Here is a 26229-nt window from a genome sequence, read left to right on the forward strand (position 1 = left end):
TCAGAACATTCAGCCAGATACCGTGAGATGCACTAATTGCTTTGGAAGCTGAGACAAAGCCCTGTTCAACTAATCTGCTAAGGGCAAATTTTAATATAAAAACAAAAAATTACCTTTTACATCTAATACCTGGGATTAATTCTTCAGCTATCCTTCAGCTATTCATTGAGCAACAGTTATGAATCTCATGTTTTTGTGCCTCCTAGGTACTAGGGTACCTAGGCAATTCACTTTAAATAGGCTAGCTCTCCCACTCTCATTTAAAGCTAATCTGGGGATCCCTGGGTGGCGCAGCGGTTTGGCGCCTGCCTTTGGCCCAGGGCGTGATCCTGGAGACCCGGGATCGAATCCCACATCGGGCTCCCGGTGCATGGAGCCTGCTTCTCCCTCTGCCTGTGTCTCTGCGCCTCTCTCTCTCTCTCTGTGACTATCATAAATAAATAAAAATTTAAAAAAAAATCTAATCTGTTGGGACACCTGGGTGGCTCAGCAGTTGAGTGTCTGCCTTCAGCTCAGGGTGTGATCCTGGATTCCCAGGATTGGGTCCCACATTGGGCTCCCTGCAGGGAGCTTGCTTCTCCCTCTGCCTATGTCTCTGCCCCTCTCTCTCTCTCTGTGTCTCTCATGAATAAATAAATAAAATCTTTAAAAAATATATAAAAAAAATAAACCTAATCTATTGGGGAAGATGATGTGATCATATTCCCACCCTTATGGGATTGTTAGAGGATTAAATGACTTAATAGATCTGAAACAATTAGGAAAGTACTTTCTGGCTAATAGTAAGCCTTCCATAAAGGTTAACTATTATTATTGTTGCATTGCTATTTTAGTATTTGGACATAGCCTCAAATTCTTTAGGATGAGAGTTTTATATCCCTCTTATAATTTGAATTGCTAAGAATGATGTGTGTGAGTGTGAGGGTGTATTTAGTGCAAGAAAGAAAAGAGGCACCTAATACTTTCGTGGTTGTTATGACATCAAGTGTTACTTAAATATATTAAAGTTCTTGGCATTATTTAGACAAAGTTAACAGCATTTGAGGGAAGAGGTAGGTAGGAAAACTACTTCCTGATATTGGTAGTGACCTGTACTGTTTTCAGAGGTTGACTGAAGGAGAGAAAGTATGAGCTGCAGATGGTCTTAGAGCAGTCCTCCTTCCAAGATCTATCTTTTCTTGAGAAAATATAGCTAGTTTGGCTAACAAGGCCATTTCTTATCAAACTGTATAGAGGAATAGTTTCTATTTGTTGAATATATATTAAGGATGGTGCTAGCTCTCGTTTATGTCTTTTAGCCTTTAGCCTCACAGGTAAACACCCAAATCAGGTATTATTCCATTTTATAGGTGGGGAAGAAAGTTCAGAGAGATGAAGTAACCCCACAGACTGGAATCTGGGCCTGTCAGCACATTACGACACCCTCTTGAAACAGTAATTACCTTGGATTGCCTAAAACACTCCTGGAATGCCTCCTGCCTCACTGGCAACTCCTTCAGGCTGAAAACAGCTCACTGCCTATAGTTCCATTCATATTTATCCAACTGCCTACTTGCATTTGTATTTGGAATACCAGTTGGTGTCTCCAACTTAACATATCAAAACGGGACTTGTGACATATATCCTCAACACCATTTCCCAACTCCCTGCTTGTTCAAGCCCAATCTTGTTCAATAAATGGCACTACCACCCACCCCAGTGCACAAACCAGATATTCAGCAATTATTCCTTAATTCTCCCTCCTTCACTCCCTACATCCAATTTGACAGGAAGTCACATACATACCCTATGTCCGTTTGCTTCTCTCCATCTCCATTATCAAGTCATTAACATATTTTACGTGAAGTGCCACAGTAGCCCCCTAAGTAATTCTCTGGCTTCCATTCTAACCTGTTATTCACAAAGCAACTATAGTGATTTTGAAATGTGGATTAGATTGCATCATTCCCTGCCCAACACTCCAGCAGTACACCCGATCAAGCCTAGATTAAAATACAACCTCCATCGCTCAGGTTTACAAAGTCTTACATGGCCTAGCCCCTAGGTGCCTCCCGACCTCTTTTAACCTCCTGCTTGCTACATTCCTGTCACATTGTCTACCTGTCCTCCAAAAAATAAGCTCATTCTCACCTTTCAGTGCCTTCATGTTTGCTGTTCCGACTATCTAGAAGGCTCTTATATTTGAGGTGTTGGGTTACATGTCATTTCCTCACGGGAGACATTGTGCCCAATCTAAAGTAGTTACTGAAGTCACTCTCATCACATCATCATAGCTTATTTCTGAACATATCTGACATTATTACTTGATATTTTGGTGATTTTTTGTTTATTTGCAATTTGTCTGCCATGCCAGGAAATGGAATTAAATGCATCCAAATTGGAAGTAAAACTTCATCTATTCACAAAAGAAATTACCTTGTATGTAGAAAATCCTAAGAAATCCACTAAAAAAACCCAATAGAACATACGATTGAATTCAGCCAGATTTTAGGATATAAAATCAATATACAAAAATAGATTCATTTCTATACCCTGGCAGTGAAAAACCTGAAAAATAAATTAAAAAAACAATTCCCTTTCCAGTAGCAAAAAAAGGAATAAATTTGTAAATTTTTTTAATTTTAAAGGAAAAATATATGCTGTAAACTATAAAATATCATTGAAAGAAATTAAGAGCTAAATAAATGTAAAGACATCTATGTCCATGGATCAGAAGACTTAATATTGTTAAGATGTTAATAATTGATCTACAGATTTACCACAATTCCTATCAGGATCTCAGTTGGCTTTTTTGTAGAAGTTGATAGGCTAATTTCTTTCCATTCATTTCCACTTTCCATTCATGTGGAAACTCAAGAGACCCAGAACAGCCAAAACAATTTTGAAAAAGAACCAAAAGATCCACATTTTATGTTATTAAACCTTACTACAAAGCTATGGTAATCAAGACATTGTAATACCATCATAAGGAGAGACAGAACAACAGAACAAAATTGAGAGTCAAGAAATAAACTCACGTGTCTGTGGCAAATTAATTTCAACAGCAGTGCCAAGACCATTCAATTGGGAAGGAATAGTCTTTTCTACAAATGATGCTGGGACAAGTGGATAGCCTCATGTAAAAGAATCAAGTTGGATCCTTACCTCCTACCAAGTACAAAAAGTTGACTCAAAATGGATCAAAAATCTAGATGTAAGAACCAAAACTATAAAACTTGTAAGAAAACACACAAGCAAATCTTCATAACCTTGGATTTGGCAATGGATACTTAGATAAGACACTAAAAGCACAAACAACAAAAGAAAAAATAGACAAATTGCATTTACTCAAAATTAAAAACATTTGTGCTTGAATGGATACAATCAAGAAAGTAAAAAGCCCATAGAATGGGAGAAAATATTTATGAATCATATGTCTGATAAGGGACTTATATCCAGAATATACAAAGAACATTTACAACTCAACATTAAAAAGACAACCAGTTTTTAAAATGATAAAAGATTTGAATAGACGTTTCTCCAAAGAAGATAAACAAATAGTCAATAGCACTTGAAAAGATGCTCAACATCATTAACCCTCAGGGCATTGCAAATCAAATCAAAACCACAATGGGATTCCACTTGACACTCAGTAGAATGGCTATACCCAAAAAGGAGCCAAGTAACATGTTGCAGAAAATGTGGTGAAATTGGTATGCTCATAGACTGCTGATGAGAATTCAAAATGGTGTAGCCACTTTGGAAAACAGTCTGGCAGTTCCTCAAAAAACCAAAACAAAAACCTCAAAATGAACAAAACCAAAAAACACAGTATGATTTATCCTTCAACTTATCCTAATTAGGTATATCATTTTCTACGTAATCTCTTCTTGTGCGTCTGCATATAGCCATGCACAGGACAATCTATTTTTTGCTTTTTCTACAGATGGAAAAACTGAGACCCAGAGATGGCAACTTGTCTAAGGGCAACAGAAAAGAATGATCTGAACAGGGTGCTCTTGATGACAGTATTGCTGTGTTAAATGAGGTAATATATACAGGTAAAGCACGCAGAATGAGGCCTAACATATAGTAAGTGCTTGAAAGATGCCAGGCATTATTATTAGGTCACATGAAGGACTTTTATTTATTTATTTTTTAAGATTTTATTTATTCATGAGAGACGCAGAGGCAGAGCCATAGAGGGAGAAGCAGGCTCCCCACAGGGAGCCTAACGCAAGACTCGATCCCAGGACCCTGGGATCATGACCTGAGCCAAAGGTAGATGCTCAACCACTGAGCCACCCAGGTGCCCCATGACTTTTAGAAATAAGCACATTGTACTTGCTTTTTTGACCTTGGTTCATGTTTTTCCCCAACCTAGATTGCTCTTTTGTGTTTTGCTTCCCACGGGAACTTTTCCCTTGTTTCAAGTCCCTGCTCAGAATTCACCTCCTCCGTGACCCTGCCAAACTCTCTTTTCTGAATTGTATTGCACTCCCAACATTGCCACAGTTTAGCAGTCAGATGTTCTCACTGCCTTTTTTTGTTGGTCTTGACTCCACAACCAACTCTTATGCTCTGTTAATAAGTTATTTTTTATATGTATACATATATACATATATCTACATGTATATATATATATATATATATAAAATATTTGAAACAAACGTGGCAGTGTTCACGTTTTTTAACTTTTTCCCACCAGTATAAACAATTTCTGTTTTATTTGTTCCCTTTGATGTAGGTGCCCAGTGTCTCAAGCACCGTTCTTACATTTTAAAATGCCAGAGTAAGCATGGATCCTCATTTTTTTCTTATGATTCTAATCAACATATTGCTGTAGGATGAGCCCAAACAACCTCAGTATTATAAATTTCCATCTATTCTTTTTTAAAATTTATTTTATTTTATTTAAGATTTTATTTATTTAAAAAAAAGATTTTATTTATTTATCCATGAGAGACACAGAGAGAGAGGCAGAGACACAGGCAGAGGGAGAAGTAGGCTCCCTGCAGGGAGCCCAATGTGGGACTCCATCCTGGGTCTCCAGGATCAGGCCCTGGGCTGAAGGCAGCGCTAAACCGCTGGGCCACCCGGCTGCCCTATTCTTTTTTTTTTTTAATTCCAGTATTGTTGTTAATATATAATCTTGTTTTTGTTGTGTTTTGTATTTTAGCCGTTCTGACAGGTATGAGGTAATATCTCATTGTGGTTTTGATTTGCACTTCCCTGATGGTGAGTGATGTTGAACATTGTTTCATGTGTCTCTTGGCCATGTGTATGTCTCCTTTGGGGAAATGTCTGTTCATGTCTTTTGCCCATTTTCAAAAGAATTAATTTTTTTTGGTGTTGAGTTGTATATGTTCTTTATATATTTTGGATACTATGCCTCTGTCAGATATATCATTTCCAAATATCTTCTTCCATTCAGTAGGTTGTCTTTGTGTTTCATTGATTGTTTACTTTGCTATGCAGAAGCTTTTTGTTTTGATATCGTCCCAGTAGTTTGTTTTTGCTTTTGTTTCCCTTGCCTCAGGAGATCTGTCTGGAAAGATGTTATAAGAGCCCATGGCAGAGAAATTACTACCTGTGCTCTTTTCTAGGATTTTTATGGTTTTGGTTCTCACAATTAGATCCTTACTCCACTTTGAGTTAATTTTTGTGTGTGGTGTAAGAAAGTGCTCCAGTTTCATTCTGTTGCATATAGCTGTCCAGTTTTCCCAACACCATTTGTTGAAGAGACTGGCTTTTTCCCCATCGTATATTCTTGCCTCCTTTGTCAAAGTTTAATTGGCCATATGATTGTGAGTTTATTTTTGGGCTTTCTATTCTGTTCCATTGATCTATGGTCTGTTGTTGTACCAGTACCATACTGTTTTGATTACTACAGCTTTGTAATATAACTTGAAGTCTGAAATTATGATACCTCCAGATTTGTGTGGTTTTTTTTTTTTCTTTTTTCAAGATTGCTTTGGCTATTTGAGGTCTCTGTGGTTCCATACAAACTTTAGGATTGTTTGTTCCACCTCTAAGAAAAATGCTGTTGGTACTTTGATAAAGATTGCCTTAATTCTATAGATTGCTTTAGGTACTACAGACATTTTAACAATATTTGTTTTTCCAATGCATGAGTATGGAATATCTGTGTTATCTTCAACTTCTTTCATCAATATAACTATAAGACTATAAACTTCCTTTATAGTTTTCTGAGTACAGGTCTTTCACCTCTTTGTTAAGTTTATTCTTAGATATTTTATTATTTTTGGTGCAATTGTAAATGGGACTGTTTTCTTAATTCCACTTTCTGCTATGTCATTATTAGTGTATAGAAATGCAATGAATTTCTCTATGTTGATTTTGTATCCTGGGACTTTTTGGTGCAATTGTAAATGGGACTGTTTTCTTAATTCCACTTTCTGCTATGTCATTATTAGTGTATAGAAATGCAATGAATTTCTCTATGTTGATTTTGTATCCTGGGACCTTCCTGAATTCATGTATAAGTTCTAGTAGTTTTTTGTTAGAGTCTTTAGTGTTTTCTATGTATAGTATCCTGTCATCTGCAAATAGTAAAGTTTTACTTCTTCCTTACCAATTTGGATGCCTTTAATTTATTTTTTTGTTGTTTGATTGCTGTGGTGAGGACTTCCAATACTGCATTGAATAAGTGGTGAGAGTAGACATCCTTGTCTTTTTCCTGACCTTAGGGGAAAGCCCTTAGTTGTCTCCCTCCCATTGAGTATGATGTTAGCTATGGGTTTCTCATATAAGGCTTTTATTATGTTGAGGTATATTCCCTCTAAACCTAGTTTGTTGAGGAACTTCATCATGAACGGATGTTGTACTTTGTCAAATCCTTTTTCTGCATCTATCAAAATGATCAAATGGTTTTTATCCTTCCTCTTATTGATCTGATGTATCGCAATGATTGATTTGCAATCGGGGAATTCCAGGTGATCGTGATGAATGATTTTTTTTAATGTATTGTTGGATTCGGCTTGCTAATATTTTGTTGAGGGTTTTTGCATCTATATTCACCAGAGATATTACCCTATAGTTCTCTTTATCTTTAGAGTCTTTATCTGGTTTTGGTATCAGAGTAATGCTGGTCTAATAAAATAAAATTGGAAAATTTCCTTCCTTTTCTATTTTTTGGAATAGTTTGAGAAGAATAAATATTAACTCTTCTTTAAATGTTTGGTAGAGGGATGCCTGGGTGGCTCAGGAGTTGAGCGCCTGCCTTCGGCCCAGGGCATGATCCTAGACCAAATCCCACAGCAGGCTCCCTGCATGGAGCCTGCTTCTCTGCCTATGTCTCTGCCTCTCTCTGTGTGTCTCTCATGAATAAATAAATAAAATCTTTTTTAAAAAATAAAAAAAGGGCAGCCTCAGTGGCACAGCAGTTTAGCCGCCTGCAGCCCAGGGTGTGATCCTGGAGACCCAGGATCAAGTCCCACCTTGGGCTCCCTGCATGGAGCCTGCTTCTCCCTCTGCCTGTGTCTCTGCCTCCCTCTCTCTCTCTGTCTCTGTGAATGAATGAATAAAATCTTTAAAATAAATAAATAAAAATTTTTTTTAAAAAGTGTTTGGTAGAATTCACTTGTGAAGCCATCTGGTCTTGGACTTTAGTTTGTTAGGAGTTGTTTTTTTTTTTTTTTTTTAAGATTTTATTTATTCATTTGAGACAGAGAGAGAGCATGAGTGGGGGGAGAGGCAGAGGGAAAGGAAGAAGCAGACTTCCCGCTGAGTGGGGAGCCCATCATGGGGCCCAGTCCCAGGACCTGGAGATCATGACCTGCACTGAAGGCAGATGCTTAACCATCTGAGCCACCTAGGTGTCCCTATTAGGAGGTTTTCAGTCGCTGATTCAATTTCATTGCTGGTAATCATTTTATTCAAATTTGTTTCTTCCTGTTTTCAGTTTTGGTAGGTTCTATGTTTGTAGGTTGTCCAATTTGTTGGCATATTATTTTTTATAATATTCTCTTGTAATCCTTTCTTTTTCCATGGTGTAGGTTATTTCCCCTTTCATCTCTGATTTTGTTTGAGTCCTCTGTACTTTCTCTCTCTCTCTTCTTATGAGTCTGGCTAGAGTTTATCAGTTTTGTTGGTTTTTTTTAAAGATTTATTAGTTTATTCATGAGAGACACACACACACAGAGGCAGAGACACAGGCAGAGGGTGAAGCAGGCTCCTCACAGGCTGCCCAATGCGGGACTCCATCCCGGATCCAGGCATCACTCCCTGAGCTAAAAGCAGAGGCTCAACCACTGAGCCACACAGATGTCCCAATTTTGTTGATCTTTTTAAAGATCCAGCTCCTGGTTTCTGTTCTAATCTTTATTATTATCTTCCTTCTGCTGGTTTGGGGTTTTGTTCATTCTTCTTTTTCTAGCTTTAGGTGTAAGGTTGGGTTGTTTACTTAAGATTTTTCTTGCTTTTGAGGTAGGCCTGTATTGCTATCAACTTTCCCTCTTAGAATTGCATTTGCTGCATCCCAAAGATTTTGGACTATTGTGTCATAATCGTCTTCGTCTTCTACTTGTTCTTCTTCTTCTTCTTCTCCTCCTTCTCCTCTCCTTCTCCTTCTCCTTCTCCTGCCTCTTCTTCTTAGATTTTATTTATTTATTTAAGAGAGAGAGAATGAGCAGGAAGGATGGGCAGTGGGATAAGGAGAATGAGCAGGGAGCCTGATGTGGGGCTTGATTCCAGGACCCTGGGATCATGGCCTGAGCCAAATGCAGATGCTTAACCAACTAAGCCACCCAGGTGCCCCTGGACTATTGTGTTTTCATTTTCATTTCTCTCCATGTAATTTTTGATATAGTTTTTTTATTTCTTAGTTGAGCCATTCATTGTTTAGTTGCTGTTATCTAACCTCCATGTATTTTTGCTCTTTCCAGAAATTTTTTCTTGTGGTTGATTTCTAGTTTCATGGTGTGGTAGCCAGAAAAGAGGCATGGTATGACTTTGATCTTTTTGAATTTGTTGAGATGTGTTTTGTAGCCTAATATGTGGTCTCTTCTGGAGAATGTTCCATATGAACTTGAAAAGAATGTGTATTATGCTGTTTTAGGATGGAATGTTCTAGCTATACCTGTTAAGTCCATCTAGTCCAGTTCAAAGCCACTGTTTCCTTACTGACCTCATTTGGATGATCTATTAATTGAGTTAAGTGGAGTGTTAAATTCCCCTACTATTATTGTATTACTGTCAATTAGTTCATTTATGTTGTTATTAACTGTTTTATTATTTGGGTACTCCTATGTTGGATGCATAAATATTTACAATGATTATATCTTCTTGTTTGATTGTCCTGTTTATTATTATATAGTGTCCTTCTTTGTCCCTTGTTACAGTCTATTTTAAAGTGTATTTTGTCCAGTGTAAGTATTGCTACCCTGGCTTTCTTTTGTATGCATCCATTTGCATGATAGATGTTTCTTCATCCCCTCACTCTCAATCTGCGTGTGTATTTAGGTCTGAAATAAGTCTCTTGTAGGCAGCATACAAATGGGTGTGCTAGTTTGTTTGTTTTTTTTTTTTTTATCTATTCTGTCACCTTATGTCTTTTAATTGGAGCATTTAGTCCATTTTCATTCATAATAATTATTAATAGGTATGTATTTGCCCTTTTGTTACTTGTTTTGTGGTTGTTTTTTTGTTTGTTTGTTTGTTTGTTTGTTTTTTTCTCTGATCCTTCTTCTCCTGCTCTCTTCTCTCACAGTTCACTGGCTCTCTTTAGTGATATACTTGGATTCTTTTCTCTTTATTTTTGGCATATCTATGACTGGTTTTTGATGTGTGACTACCATTAGGTTTGTGCATAACATCTTCTGGATATAGCAGTCTATATTAAGTGGATGGTTGCTTAAGTTTGAACTCATTCTTTACTCCTCTCCACCCCACGTTTTATGTACATGATGTCATACTTTACATCCTTTTATTTTGTAAGTTCCTTGACTGATTTTTATAGACATATTTTTATTGCTTCTGTGCTTCCTACTTTTCTCATCCCACTTATGGTTTTTCCTTTCCACTCCAACAGTCCCTTTTAATACTTCTTGCAGGGCTGGTTTAGTGGTCATGAACTCCTTTAGCTTTGGTGTGCCTGTGAAACTCTATCTCCTTCTATTCTGAATGATGGCCTTGCTGGATAGAGTTCTTGTGACTTCAGATTTTTTTTTTCCTTTCAGCATTTTGAATATATCATGGCACTTCCTTTTGGCTTGCAAAGTTTCTATGGAAAATCCCACTGATAGCCTTATGAATTTCCCATGTATGCAATTGTCTTTTTTTTTTTTTCTTTAAAAACTCTCTTTCTATCACTACTTTTACCATTTTAATAACAATATGGCTTGGTGTGGACCTCCTTGGGTTGATTTTGTTGAGGAATCTCTGTGCTTCCTGGATGTGGATATCTGTTTCCTTCCGCAGATTAGCAAAGTTTTCAGCTATTATTTCTTCAAAGAAATGTTGTGTCCTCTTTTCTCTTTTTCTTCTGAGATCCTTATAATGTGAATGTTATTACACTTGATGGAGTGACTAAGTTCCTCGAGTCTATTCTCATTTTGCAAATTTTTTCCCTCACCTGCTCAGCTTGATTACTTTCCATTATCCTGCCCTCCAGGTCACTTACTTGCTTTTCTGCTTCCACTAGCCTACTATTTACTCCATTTTCATTTATTGTAAATAGCTCTGCCTCCCACATACACCAGGCATTTTTCAAACTACTGCTCCTATGCTATATCTCTATGGGCTGCTTCTTGTGCTGTCTCTTTAAGGGTGGGAACTTGGCTTCCTCTGTTCTGTCATTGCTGAGCACACTGATATTTTAAATTCCAGGTTTATGCCCTACTGGTTGTAAGAACTCAAGAAACTTGGCCCCTCTAGTTTTCAAAGCCAAATGTTGTGGGCATTTGTCTTCCCCAGGTGAAGGTCTGTTTCTCTCCCTTCTTCATGCCCAGGGCACTTTCCTTCCCTCCTGTGACTCATTTAGGTCCCCCCACATCTCCACCCTCACCACCTTCTTGGTGTGGCCTCTTCTCTACCTTTAGTTGTAGAATTTGTTCTGCCAGACTTTGGGTTGCTTTCTGGGTTATTTACACTTATGTGAGTGTTATCCGGTTGTACCCATTAATGAAGTGAGCTTAGGGTCCTCCTACTCTGCCATCTTCCCATCTATTAATTTTTTCAATATTTTATTTATTCATTCATGAAAGACATAGAGAGAGAGGCAGAGACTCAGGCAGAGGGAGGAGGTGGCTCCATGAAGAAAGCCTGATGTGGGACTTGATCCTGGGACTCCAGGATCACACCCTGAGCCAAAGGCAGATGCTTGACCGTTGAGCCATGCAGGTGTCCCCCTATCTATTAATTTTGAATGGCAGGTATAGCTGTTGGTTGTTTTAGACTCTATGCTGGTCTGTGGTTAGTATATTTTCCCAAATAAAAAAAGCCAACCAAAAGGTATTGATCATGAAAATTATGAGAATTTAAAAGTTAAGAGAGGGGCACCTGGGTGGCACAGTTAATTGGATGTCTAACTCTTTGTTTCAGCTTGGTTCAGGTCATGGTCTCAGGGTCCTGAGAGTGAGCCCCGCATCAGATTCCACGCTCAGCATGGAGTCTGCTTGAGAGTCTCTCTCCCTCACTCTCTGCCCCTACCACTTGTTCACTCTTGCTCTCTCTCTAGTAAATAAAAAAATCCTTAAAAACAAACAAACAAAAAAAAAAAAACAAGTAAATAAATAAAATAAAAATTAAGAGAAAACTTGAACAAGAGATGTAGGCAACTGTCAAAATTATTTTACATCAGGAACAAACAGGAGTTCTTGGTGGGATCTCCAAAGTGCATTTATTTATATATTCTAAAGTGTATTCATTCTTCTAACCATAAGTAGGCATATAGTCATGGAAGAAGTAGACTTTTTTCCCAATAAGTAATAAGTAGTGGAACTGAATATTTGTTAAATGACATCTAGCTTTGTCTGTTGGATCAATGTTAAAGACTTTCTAACAGTGGTTCTGGAGCAGGTAGGCCTAGAGTCACCATAGAGACTGTCAGATGGTTTGAAAACCGTACTATATGACACGATATCTATCTATCTATCTATCTATCTATCTATCTATCTATCTATCTATCTATCTAACTTTATTTATTTTTTAATATTTCATATTTATCTCTATACCCAATGTGGGGCTCAAACTCACAACCCCAAAATCAAGAGTCTCATGTTCCACTCACTGAGCCAGCCAGGAGCCCTAAGGTGAAAATGACTAACACTGTAAATCTCAGCCACAAATGTGTTTGGAAGCATTAAAAAAAAATCAGGAAAGTATAGATTCTGACACCAGAGCACTGCCATAAGGTGGCACTAAAAGTACAAGGAAACCATAGCTTAAATTAAATTGCACATTAAACTTTATACTTTGCCTCCTTACCAAGTGTTCATGTGTATATTGTTTGTAGAAGGAAACAGAATATTGGAAAAATAACTAACAAGGGAAATTATAGGTAAAGTACATAAGGAATCCTAGAAGGCAAATGAGAAAAAGGAAGAAAAACAGAAAAAGAACAAGGAATATTACTTTTCAGATAAAGCTTAAAGTTGATGCCCTTCTTCAGTGCCAAAATTGCCTAATCTCATAGGTATGCTCTTGTATATTTATTCTGCAGGTTCTACAAGCATTTAGAAGTCTACAATAATTCTAAAAAATTGAGAGGGGGAAAATGTTTAAGTAATATGAACAAGATCTTAATTCTTGGTGTTGAGTAAAGTTTAGAAAGTTTGGTCAAGGGGATCCCTGGGTGGCTTAGTGGTTTGGCGCCTGCCTTTGGCCCAGGACGCGATCCTGGAGTCCCAGGATCGAGTTCCACATCGGGCTCCCCGGTGCATGGAGCCTGCTTCTCCCTCTGCCTGTGTCCCTGACTCTCTCTCTCTCTCTCTCTCTCTCTCTCTCTGTCTATCATGAATAAATAAATAAATAAATATTTTTTTTAAAAAAAGAAAGCTTGGTCAAGTTGACAACATGCATACTCTTCAACTCATGTGTGCACAAGGATAATGATCAAAAGTTTTAATAGCAAAAAGAAAGTTTTTTTTTTTTTAATTTTTTTAATTTATTTATGATAGGCACACAGTGAGAGAGAGAGGCAGAGACACAGGCAGAGGGAGAAGCAGGCTCCATGCACCGGGAGCTCGACGTGGGATTCGATCCTGGGTCTCCAGGATCGCGCCCTGGGCCAAAGGCAGGCACTAAACCGCTGCACCACCCAGGGATCCCGCAAAAAGAAAGTTTTAATTGCAGCATTATTTTAAAAGAAAAACTGAAAATAACCTTAGTGTCCACTAACATTTCTAAACTTTTCTCCACAGTTGCTATGCCAGCGTACATTCCTACCAGCAGTATAGGAGAGTTCTTGTTCCATTTCCTCACCAAGCATTAAGACTATATCAGTCAGGATAACTAAATCGTGCCACAGTAACCAACAACCACAGAATCTCAGTGGCTTAATTCAAATCTTATTTCTTGCTCATGCTACAAGTACAGTGTGGGTCAGTAGGGAAGCTCTATTCCTTAGAGTCACTCAGGGATATGGGTGGCAGGGCCTCCAACCTGACACAAGCTTCTAGGAGGCAGGGGGAACTAAAGGGCTTACACTCTGGCTGCTGAAGTTTCTGCACAGAAGTGACACACATCAATTCTGCTCACATTTAATTGGCCAAAATAAGCCATCTGTGACCACACCTAACTTCAAAGATCTCCCACTTCTACATTAGGGTCTGAATATTTGTGAATTGTTACCACAATACTGAGAGACTAGTTTTTACAAGCCCAGTGAGAATATGAAATGTTGTCTTGTTATTTTTATTTTTATGCCCCTATTATTACTGAGATTGAGCATACATTCACATTTTTATGGCCATTTTTGTTTCCTTTTTTGAAGATTGCCTGTTATATACTTTGCCCATTTTTCTTTTTTTCCCTCTCTCTCTTCTTTTCTGAGAGACAATGCAAGTGGGATGGGGCAGAGAGAGAGGGAGAGAGAGAATCTCAAGCAGGCTTCACACTCAGCGCAGAGCCCAACACGGGGCTTGATCTCATGACCCTGAGATCATGACCTGAGCCAACATCAAGAGTCTGATGCTTAACCTACTGACCCACCCAGGTGCCACATCCTTTGCCCATTTTTCTATTGAGTTTTTAAAAATTGATGTTGTAGGATTTCTTTATATTCTGAAGGATACAATCCTTTATGCTTATATGCATTATAAGTATCTTATTCCAGACTGTGGCATTTCCATAGAGCTCATAGAGAGCTTCTTCATTCTTTTTAACAATTGTGTCACATCTCATTGAATAGATGTACCATAATTTATTTAACCAGCCCTCTGTTGATACACATTTGGGTAGTTTCCAACCTCGTGTTACAAATAATATGCAGTGAATAGCTATAATGCATGCATCACTTTGCTCACATGCAAGTACATCTGCAGGATAACTTTCTCAAAGTAGAGTCCCTGGGTCAAAAGTTTAATACTTTGCTGTTGTCAAATTATTCTTCAAATGTACATCTAACAGTTTCATCAGTAATGTGTTAAAATACCTGTTTTCATTATAGCCTCACAGAGTATTGTCAAACATTTGAATTTTTGACAATCTAATAGGTGAAAAATGGTATCACAGTATAATTTTAGCTCAGATTTCTTTTCTTTTAGAGGAGTTGAACATCTTTCATATATCTTATTTATTTTGCAGTGACTGCCCACATTTTTTGCCCATTTTTTCATTGTATTGCTAGGGTCTTCTTATCAATTTCAGAGTTCTTTATGTAGTAAGGATAGTAGCTTTTTGCCCAATATGAATTACAAATAATTTACCTATTTATCATTTGTATTTTCACTTGGTATATGGTGTCTTTTGGCCATCAGAGAGTTTTGTGTTAAGCTACTCAAATTTACCAATCTAATCTTTCATGATTTTAAATTTTGAGTCATATTTAGAAAGACTTTATATATTTAAAGCTATAAAAAATGCTCGTGTGTTTTCTCCTAGAACTTGCATGATTTTATTTTGCCCATCTAAGACTTAATCCATTTAAAAGTTATCATGGTATAATTTATGAAGTATAGATCTAACTTCGGTTTTCTTTTCAAATGACTACCCAGTTACCCATGGTATCAATAACCACAAGTATTGAGGGGCGCCTACATGGCTCAGTCGGTTAAGCATCTGATTCCTGATCTCAGCTCAGGTCCTGATCTCAGGGTCATGAGTTCAAGCCCAACTTTGGACTCCATGCAGGGTATGAATCTACTTTAAAAAAAATAATAATAAGCACGTGTACTAATAGACATCTTTCCTCCACTAATTTGAGATACTATGTTTATCATTTACTAATTTCTAGTTTAAGGTAATGCTAACTGCAAACCCAAAAATTGTTCAAACACAGAAGTTTACCTTTCATTTGAATAAAATCCAAATAGATGTTTCTTGTTGATAGGTAGCTTCCTTTATTGGTAATTTCAAGACCCACATTCTTATCATCTTCTGGTTCTACCCTCTTCAAAACATGGCTTCTAAGTAGCCAATGCTTATCTATTGCAAGTCCAGAGAAGTGAAAAAGCAGAGGTTTACATGTGAGATATTCTTTTTTGTTGTTGTTAGTTTTATTTATTTTTTAATTTTTTTAAAAGATTTTATTTATTTATTCATGAAAGACCCAGAGACAGGCAGAGACATAGGCAGAGGGAGAAGCAGGCTCCTTGTGGGGAGCCAGATGTGGGATTTGATTCCAGGACCCCAGGGTCACAACCTGAGCCAAAGGCAGATGCTCTACCACTGAACCATCCAGGTACCCTACATGTGAGATATTTCTTATGGGACAGGCCTGGTTGTAGAGCACATGACATTTGCTCACATTGAATTGCTTTCACCTCAATCACATGGCCACACCTATTCCTCCATTCGTGGATCCTTTTCATTTCTAATTAATATTCCCTATTGCCTTCTCTCTTTCTTAATAAATTTTGTCAGAGGTTAATATATTTTATTAGGTTTTTCAAAAAAAAACAGCTTAAAAAAAATCTCACTGATGATGAGATTTAAAATTATAATTGATTCCCTCCTACCCTCCCAACCCATAGAATTCCAAGCTAGTGAAAGGTTTGGTGAAGACTTAAGTCTTGGGAATACATATTTGCCATCAACTTGCTCTGCTGCCCTCAGAATTGGATTTGGACATATAATAATATCATAAGTAAGGAGCCTTAGCTTGTAATGCAAAAATGGATAACATTCAGAAAAGGACATGTGAATAATATATATACTCTTTGAAGTATTATAGAATCAACAATGAAGCTCATTTTTATAATGAACTTGATATTATAAAAATGTGATTTGGTTCCTGAGCTATTTTTGTATTTTTCTCTCAAATTATTAAAAAAATAAATTGACTGAAAAAGAATTAGAAGAGTCTTCCACAGTCTTAGCTAGAAATGGGCTACAAGTTTTTCTCAAGGTATAGTGCACAGTTGTTCAGAGTAAAGCAGAGAGTGCTTAGCAGACTCTCACTTTGATGCATTTTGTTCATATCTTTAATACTCCTTAAATATATATCAAGAAAAGGACAACTGAAGAGTAGAAATTTATTTTTTTTGAAGAGTAGAAATTTAATTGCATATTTTTGTATCAGTGAAATATATTTAAAGATTAAGCAGTGACTGCAGGCAGATCTCTGTATGTGCTATGTATATATTGACAGTCTTATCATGTGTTTCACATTTAATGGTATTCTGCTTTTGGAATTTTAGCATATGAGTTTGATACCTCACCCTGGTTCTGAGTTGTCTTATATTAATAATTTCATTTTGGGGCACCTGGGAGGCTCAGTCAGTTAAGCATCCAACCCTTGATTTCAGCTCAAGTCATGATCTTAGGGTCATGAGATGGAACCCCACATCAGGCTCTGCACTGGGAGTGGTGTCTGCTTAGGATTCTCTCTCCCTCTCCATCTGCCTCTCTCTCTCTCTCTTTCTCTCTCAAAAACAAACCTCTTGTGTTTTTTTATAATAAAAAACAAAAGTGATGCCAAAGAAACAAAAACGATATATCATTGTGAAATTCACACTGCCATAGATAAAGAGAAGATCCTAGAAACCTCCACAAAAGAAAAAGAATCAGGTTAAATTTTAAATTCAAAATATAGGGATGGGGGCATCTGGGTCGATCAGTGGTTGTGTCTGCCTTTGGCTCAGGTTGTCATCCCAGGGTCCTGGGATCAAGTTCCGCATCATGCTCCCGGCAAGGAGCCTGCTTCTCTCCCTGCCTATGTCTCTGCCTCTCTCTGTGTCTCTCAAGAATAAATAAATAAATAAATAAAATCTCTAAAAAAACGGGGGGGGGGGGGAGGAAAGAGAAGAAAGAAAGAAGAAAGAAAGAAAGAAAGAAAGAAAGAAAGAAAGAAAGAAAGAAAGAAAGAAAGAAGAAAAGAAGGAAAGAGAGAAAGAAAGAAAAGAAAGGAAAGAAAGAAAGAAAGAAAGAAAGAAAGAAAGAAAGAAAGAAAGAAAGAAAGAAAGAAAGAAATGGCATGAACCTGGCATTCTATAATTGTTAAACTTCAAGTGTGACAGCAGAGTGTAATCAGTCCGTGACTCATAGTTTACCTCCCACACATACTTTCTCAGGAAGTTGTGGATATAATAGACTCATAAAGGAAAAGGAAAGTGTGGTTACCCAAAACACAAGGGCCCCAGAGGATAGACATGAAGGAGATCTTTCAATTATGCACTGGAACGAGGGATAAGAAAGTACAATCACAGAAAAGTATTTGGAGCTTCAGTGAACAATGTTTACGTAATCATAATAATGTAAACATTGGAGTTTTTGTTTTCAATGTTTAGAGTCAATGTACGTGGGAAGTACATTTTCATCTTGTCACTGTTTCCCATTCCCTTCAAACTAGACCGTGGTCTCTACTGGACCACATGGTTGATGATCAGATGGAGGTGTGCATACATCTCAGTGAATGCTGAGCTTGGGAAGCAGGCCAATGACCAGACAAATGAATTATATGTCAGGGAAGCCAGCACTGAGATTTATGTGAATCAAAGGGGTGAGTGGACTGAGTGGAGGTTTTAACTTATTGTAATTAGGTCCAGAAAAATCAAATACCTGAATACCTGAATGTTGTGAAGCAAGTTCATAAAATTATAATATATAGTGTATATTCTTTTAACTTTCCTGTATACTTGAAAATAGAGATATTTAAAGAAATATTTAAAGATTATTCAACTCTATTAAGAAGCATAATAGCAGATAATTTTGGTTGCTTACCCAGCAGCCATTCCCTAACTTCTTTGCTAATTTTGTTTAGGTATTAAGTAGTCCAACGTTTTTAAGGAAAGCTGGCCCTTCACTAGTCCTAGAAGATGAGTTTTGTAGAGTCTAAACTAATGGTGATTTATCTTCCTTACCAGTGGTTTATTTAAGAATGGGCACACGATTATGGATAATGAGAAGTGAGAAAATATCTGTTGTAGAGGTTCTGGGAAATTTTTCTCTGATGTTTGAAAACAGGCATGGAGGTGCCTGGCCGGCTGAGTCAGTAGAGCATGTGACTCTTGATCTCAGGGTCATGAGTTCAAGCCCCGCTGAGAGTTTACTTAACAAGTAAACAAATGAATAAAATAAAAATAGGCATGAATAAGAGATATACTCTTCTTTTCCTTGAAGCTATCGGATACTTTAATCTCAGAACATTATGCTTGGAGCTGCTGAAACCATATTGCAATTGTGAGGAGAACCAAGAGAGAAGGACAAAGCTGCTACAGTGAGAAATGAGAGAGGGAAACAAACTAATGAAAGTCTTGGGCTGGTGGGGTGCGTTGGTGGCTCAGTCCATTAAGCATCTTGCCTTCTGCTCAGTTCATGATCTCCATAGTTATTTTCATCTTTGTAATTAATAAATATTTTATGTGGAAATACTTTGAAACTATAAAAATATCTCATTCTCATCTGATTTTTATCTACTGGTATTAGAATCCATTGATGATTCTTTCTTGAATTAATTATTACCATGATAATTGCCAAATGGGTTTTTTCTTCCTAATTCTGTTCTACTGTAAGAAAAAGCTGTCTCTTCTCCCTGTACTTTATTCACTTGTTCATATCATAAATTCTATTTAATTAAATGGGTTATAATGTGTAACTATTATTATGATATTATAATTATCTCAGATTTGGCCAATGGGAACCCCTTCAACCAGATCCTATGTCTTCTTGACAGGGCCTCATTGTTTTCTGTTTTGTTTTGTTTGTTTTTGAGGACTTCCATACTTCCTGGCACAGGATGTTCTAAGCTTAACTTGTATTTACCCTGTTCCCCTCTGGAATTAGCTATTTATTCAAGGAACATTGGTTCCTTTTAATGAAGAAAGGTATTTAAAAACCAATATCATAGTCTAGATGTGTTCATTTGTACCTTGATGTTTCTGCTTCCAGGCTCACTCTGTAGACAGAGCTAGGAAGTGTAAGTATGTATCTTAACTTCTTTTTTTTTTTTTTTTTTTTTTTTAAAGATTTTATTTATTTATTCATGATAGTTACACAGAGAGAGACAGAGAGGCAGAGACACAGGCAGAGGGAGAAGCAGGCTCCATGCAGGGAGCCCGACGTGGGATTCGATCCCAGGCCTCCAGGATCGCGCCCCGGGCCAAAGGCAGGCGCCAAACCGCTGCGCCACCCAGGGATCCCGTATCTTAACTTCTATATCTGTATCACTATCTACCTATATTGTAAACTATTAATTCATATTGGTAATTCCAAATCCAATTTAATACTGCAAGATTCATTCTAATTTTCTCCTTTTTTGTTTTTATATCTCCCTTCCCAGTCAGTGATAAATCTGGCTACCATCTCCTTTTTTGTTTTTATATCTTCCTTCCCAGTCAGTGATAAATCTGGCTACCATGAAACATATTTACTTATTTCTTAATTCCCTGTATGAGCCAATCCCCTGACCCCACTAGGTGGCCCCTGCCACCCTTACCAATGCTGTCCTTGGTTGCCATGACCTGCTGCCTGCCCTGTTCTGATATCATCTTTACATGGATCACCATTACATACTTACTTGTGAAATCAATTGATTCTGAAAATAGTAACAAGGGATGCTTTTTTTTTTTTTTTTTTTTTTTTCTGTTTTTACGAGAGAGAGTGTGTGAGGGAAGCGGGGCTGGGAGGCAGAGGGAGAAAGAAGGGAAATCTTAAACACATGGAGCCTGACACAGGGCTCCATCTCACAACCCTGAGATCATATTCTGAGCCAAAATCAGTGTCAGACACTTAACCGACTGAGCCACCCAGGTTCTCTCCTATTTAACTTTTTAATATATGAATAATATTTTAAAAAAAAAATTATCCAGTGTAGGAACATAATTTGCTTTAAAATAGATTTAAAATATTTTTAAAGTATTTATTTATTTATTCATGAGAGATACACAGACAGAGACATAGGCAGAGGGAGAAGCAGGCTCCATGCAGGGAACCTGATGCAGGACTTGATCCTGGGACTCCAGGATCACGCCCTACGCTGAAGGCAGGCGCTAAACCAGCCAGGCGTCCTGATTTAAAATATTTTGAACATGCAATAGAAGTAACAAAAACATCATGCCATACAAAAACAAAAGAACCCAGATACACAAGAGGTCTTTCCATATTGTGCTTGTTCTGGCAGTGCCTACGTGAAAACTGGAATTATACAGAAATTAGCATGACCCTGTGCAAGGTTGACTCACATTAGGATGCATTCCATATTTTTTGTTATGTATGTTTTACCACAATTTTACTTATTTTTTAAGATTTTATTTTTAAGTAATTTCTGTGTGACTTGAACTCATAACCCCATGACCAACAGCTACATGCTCTATTGACTGAGGCAGCCAGGTGTCTTTCAACAAAATAGATTTTTTTTAAAGATTTTATTTATTTATCCATTCATGAGAGACACACACACAGAGGCCAAGACATAGACAGAGGGAGAAGCAGGCTCCCCGCCAGGATTCTGATGTGGGACTCGATCCCAGGACCTCGGGATCATGACCTGAGCAGAAGGCAGATGCACAACCACTGAGCCACCCAGGCATCCCAACAAAATAGATTTTAAAAAATACTGAAAGTATAGAATTCTAAAGATCTGGAAAGGATCTTAAAGAGTCTGTTTGTTTTTTCAGCTGGTGAAATTGAGACATAGGGAGGCTAAAGTCAACCAATTAGTTGGTTGCAAAGTTAGGATATACTCAAATTCCCAAACTTCCAAATGAGTCAGTGTCTTTCTTTTTTCTTTTTTTTTTTTTAAGATTTTATTTTTTGATTCCTGAGAGACCCGCAGAGAAAGGCAGAGATATAGGCAGAGGGAGAAGCAGGCTTCCTGTGGGGAGCCCAATGCGGGACTCAATCCCAGGACCCTGGGATCATGACCTGAGCCAAAGGCAGATGCTCAACCACTGAGCCACCCAGGTGCCCTAGATCAGTGTCTTTCTAAGCCAGTCTCTTCTTTCTTGACAAACTAGGGTGCCCTACCAGAAAGGTGCTCTGTTAAAGATCAAATTTGTATTTTTCCTTTCTTTCACAGCACAGGCTAGGATAGAGATTGACTGAGGGAAGCCTTATTTATTTATTTTTTTAAAGATTTTAAAATTATTATTAATATTTTTCAAGATTTTACTTATTTATTCAGGAGAGACCGAGAGAGAGGCAGAGACATAGGCAGGGAGAAGCAGGCTCCCTGCAGGGACTGTGTGATCCTGGGATCACACCCTGAGCCAAAGGCAGACACTCAACCAACTGAGCCAGCCAGGTGCCCCAGGAAGCCTTATTTAGAAGGACATGGATTCTGCTCATCCTGGAAGGAAGACATAGCCAAACTTTTTCTGTCTTGATATAAACAAACCGAACAAAAAACTGTCCTCATTTTTTGGAAACTAGTTCTCATTGGAGAAAAATTAAGAAATGAGATTCTGGAATCCAGATACACTATTATCCTGACCCAGCCCTCCAAGGCTGTGTGTGATCTGCTGTGGTTGATTGCTGTAAGTGGGTCCCTGGGAGGCCAACTGTGGAACATCCTTGACAAGCTTAGCTTGTCATCCCTCAAAGGGCTTACCTCCCTGCAGGGATATAGATAAGCAAAGGCATCATCAGTAAGCAGTGGACAAACATTGTCCTTTGGGTTGAGTGGGAACAGTCTCCAAAATCGACAATGTGAGATAATGAGAAACTATTGCATTAGCCAGTGATCAGACTCCAAATAAGAAGACAACAGAACCTGCTATAGACTGAATAGGTTATCTGTTGGGGTATCTGGGCAATGTTGGGGTGGGTATCTGGGCAATGTTGGGGTATCTGGCCAATGTTGGGGTATCTGGGCAATGTATGGGTGGAATTTTCCACAGTGGGAAATAATGGGCTTTCTGCTAAAAGGGCTTGTGAGTAATTAAGCAATTGTTTGGAAAAAATAAATGTATTATGAGTATTTGAGTTTGTGGACTGGGTGATACTAATTTTATTGAAAATATTTGTTTATTTCTTCATCAGGATTTATCAAGTATATATCGTGTGCCAGATACTGTGCTAAGAGCTGGTGATAGTAACTATGCTCCTAGTGAGTTTAGGGAGGTATGGATAAGATGCATCACAGAGTAAACTGTTCTGCTAGGGGAAGCAGAGGGTCCAAAAGGAATTCAGAGAAGAAACCACTAATCTACACTTTGGGTAGTGGAAAGAGAGGCCAGGAGAAGACTCTCCAAAGAAAATAACATGTTAGCCTGAAAGTTGAGGTAGGAGCTCTTCCCACAACTGGGATGACACTGTTCCAGGAAGGAGAGACAGCATACATAAAACACTGAAGGTAAGAGGATGCAGCTCTCTCTGGAAAAGATAAGTGCAAGTTTAATGTGCTTGGAATAGAGTGGAGGTAGCAGAAAAAGGTGTGGGTTGAGGCTCTGGAGACCTAGGTCTTGATCCTAAAGGGAATGGTGAGCCACTGAAGGATGTTAAATGGGGCAGAGCCATGATGAAAGTTTCTAGAATCTTTTCTCTGGTTACTGTGTAAAGAATGGATTGAAGAATAACATGATTTGCAGGGAGACCATTAGGACACTGTTGGAATAAATGAGAATGATGGAGAAAAGTAGATTTGAGTTAGGAGATGCTACCTTGCAGGACATGATTGACAAGATTTGGGGGATGAGGAAGGAGAAAGAAAAAGCATGATGCATATTGGTTCTGATAAAGTGGTCATAACATCATTGTGTATATGTGTGGAGAAAAATGCTCAAGGCATCTTTTGCTATCCAAACTCAAGATCCAGAAACTCAAGTAAATTTTGTAATCGTTTCTTTGCTATCCAAATTCCTGCTATTGACTAGTTGAGCTCTAGGAACAAATCAATTTAGATAACAAGGTATTTGGGGGTTTTTTTTATTTCCTACTTAAATGGAGGATCTGAAATTCAGGATTCAGCTAGTAGGAGTATTTGTAGAGTATTTGTTTTTCAGTTTTGTTTTTAAAGAAAGCCTTTTATGTTCTTCCTTGCTATTGATTTAGTATTTTAGATAAAAAGTCTACATCATGAAAGAGGAAGTTTATGTTTTATTTTATTTTATTTTTTTGGAAGTTTATATTTTAATCAGTTGGTGTTTAGGAGAGAGCTCCTGAGATATAAGGTATTGAATGTATTCCTATGGCAAGATTACAGTTTTAAACATAAGTAGCTCTATTTTTCAGTATTCTATTTTTTACGTTGTAGATGTGTTAATAACTAAGGAAATATAATTGCTGTCAAGTGACCAGTTTTGACAAAAATCTATTGTTTTTACAAAAACCAATACGATTTTTTTTTTAGATTTTATTTATTTATGAGAAACACAGAGAGAGAGGCAGAGAGAGAAGCAGGCTCCTTATGGTGAGACTGATGCAGCGCTTGCTTGATCCCAGGACCCCAGGATCATTACCTGAGCCAAAGGCTCAACCACTGAGCCACCCAGGTGCCCCCATTACGATTTTTTAAATATTCAAAACCACTCTAAGACTTCAGTGAAGAAACCAAAGCAAATTTGGTTTTAGCAAAGCACTTTTAGGAGAGTTTTTAAATAAATTTTCATCCATATTTACTTCTGGTATAACAAGATTTTTATCATTCTTTTATTTTTTTTTAAGACCTCATTTATCTATTCATGAGAGACACAGAGAGGCAGACGGCAGAGAGAGAAGCAGGTTTCCACAGGGAGCCCAATACAGGACTCGACCTGAGCCAAATGCAGATACTCAACCACTAAGCCACCAGGTGCCCTTTACCATTCTTTGACATATGTGACTGCCATACTTTTTCTCAAATTGATATAAAGTATGTGAAAACAGTGGCTAAATGGCAGTGATGATTCTCTGGTATTCCAGGATAGTTTTTCAGACTCAGAGGTGACAATATATATCAAACATTAATGACTTTTTGGGATTTGTGAGGTATTTCAAGATGTTAAAGCCAAATGAAAATGGTCATAATATTTTTACAAGGTTGGATAATAGGAAAAAATTTCATTTTAGGGCAGCCCGGGTGGCTCAGCAGTTTAGCACCACCTTCGGCCCAGAGCCTGATCCTGGAGACCCAGGATCCAGTCCCAAGTCGGGCTCCCTGCATGGAGCCTGCTTCTCCCTCTGCCCCAACCCCCTCTCTCTGTCTCTTATGAATAAATAAATTTTTACAATCTTTAAAATTTTTTTCATTTTAATTTTTTTTCTAGGTAAGAACACCTTGAATCACCTTAACTACTATTCCTTTCTGTAAAGCAAAAACATTTGGTGGTCTGTGTAGTTTATAAATGTAGATTTCAGATAAGCTTAGGCTTGCATACATTTGTCTTCTGCTTTTTAACATTTTGTAACCACTCACTTCTCACAGCCCACACCCCTCTCAGCTGATGCCCTATTTCATTCCATTTTCCTATCAAAAAAAGGTAGACTATTTCATCTCCTTCCACCATGTCTATGATTTACCTACACCTGCAGCCACCCTCTCCTTTTCATCTTGTACCAAAGTTGACTGGTCAGCCACTCTGCCTCTGCTCTGGATGGCTTTGTCTCTCACTTTCCTAAGAACTTCACTCCTTCTCCTGCATCAGCTCTAACAGATCACTCCTGAGGGAGTTCAGAACATGCTACCCCAACCAATGCCACCTTGACATTTTATTTTGAGCTGAAGGCACTTGAAAAACAGCAGATGCAGGAAAGGCTCTCTGACCAAGCTTTATCTACTTAAAAACAGGACATAAAACTTCCATGAGAAAGATACCCTCCCTGTAACAGAGAAGAAAGCAGCCTTATCACCAGAGACTGGGAATCCATGTTGACACACATCTCTACCAACTTACTAAAGTGACTCTCCTTCCACTAGTTTTGCTGCCTCTCCCCCCATTAACTCCTAGTCACTTTCCTACAATTTTCTGCTTGTTGCCCAAACTCCTTGTCATTTCTTCCCAAATGTATTCTTAAGAGCTTTCTGGTCTGGTCGCTTCTTTTGGCCTTCATTCTCTTGTGAAGGCCTTTCACATGAACATGTGAAAATAAAACTTGCATGCCTTTCTCCTGCTAATCTGTTTTACATCAGTTTAATTCTTGGACCCAGCTGGAGATGCTAAAGAGTAAAGAAGTTTTCCTCCCTTACACTCCCATCCATAAGCATGTGTAATCTCATACTTTATAACATCTCTCTCTTGACCCTACATTTATCCTTCAGCTACTCTCCTATTTCCGTATCCTCTGTCACAGCCAAGCTTGAAAGGACAGCTCCTTAGTAGTAGTCTTCAAAGTCTATTGCTTACTACACCCTAGAATTTTGTAAAGTTATGTACTTTCTTGGCACATTTTAACATTAAAAATTTTTATGTTGTTTAAATAGTTGCAAAAGCTGTAATTTCCAGAATATTGTAAATATTTGTGTTTTAACAGTCCCATCAATCTTTAATCTTTTATTTAAAATAAATCTAAATAGAATTTGATACTCATCATCCACTAAGTCTTCTACAAATTTTACATCATTCCTTTTCTACTTTAACTCCTAGTTCTAATTCATTTCCCTCACAAAAATTTATCCTAATGTAATATATTTTATGCTTCAAAGTCTTTTATTCATTTACCCTATCATACATCTCTGAAAAAGAAAAGTACTTGAAATTAAAATTTTTCCTATGA

General features: G+C 37.7%; 1 protein-coding gene and 1 pseudogene across 1 annotated transcript in view; both read left to right on the forward strand.

The window, feature by feature from the left end:
* The first annotated feature begins 3925 nt into the window (after nucleotides 1-3925).
* The window catches only part of C10H2orf74 (chromosome 10 C2orf74 homolog), a 32171-nt gene continuing 9867 nt past the window's right edge, over nucleotides 3926-26229 (forward strand). The window contains exon 1 of the mRNA XM_038551361.1: nucleotides 3926-4027. Within this exon, the coding sequence (XP_038407289.1) occupies nucleotides 4023-4027 (5 nt within the window). The 5' untranslated portion in view covers nucleotides 3926-4022. The remainder of the gene's footprint in view (nucleotides 4028-26229) is intronic.
* Nucleotides 20704-20803, forward strand: LOC119873828 (annotated as a pseudogene).

Source organism: Canis lupus, chromosome 10, assembly GCF_011100685.1.
Source record: "Canis lupus familiaris isolate Mischka breed German Shepherd chromosome 10, alternate assembly UU_Cfam_GSD_1.0, whole genome shotgun sequence".
In the NCBI taxonomy this organism is placed as follows: Eukaryota; Metazoa; Chordata; class Mammalia; order Carnivora; family Canidae; genus Canis; species Canis lupus.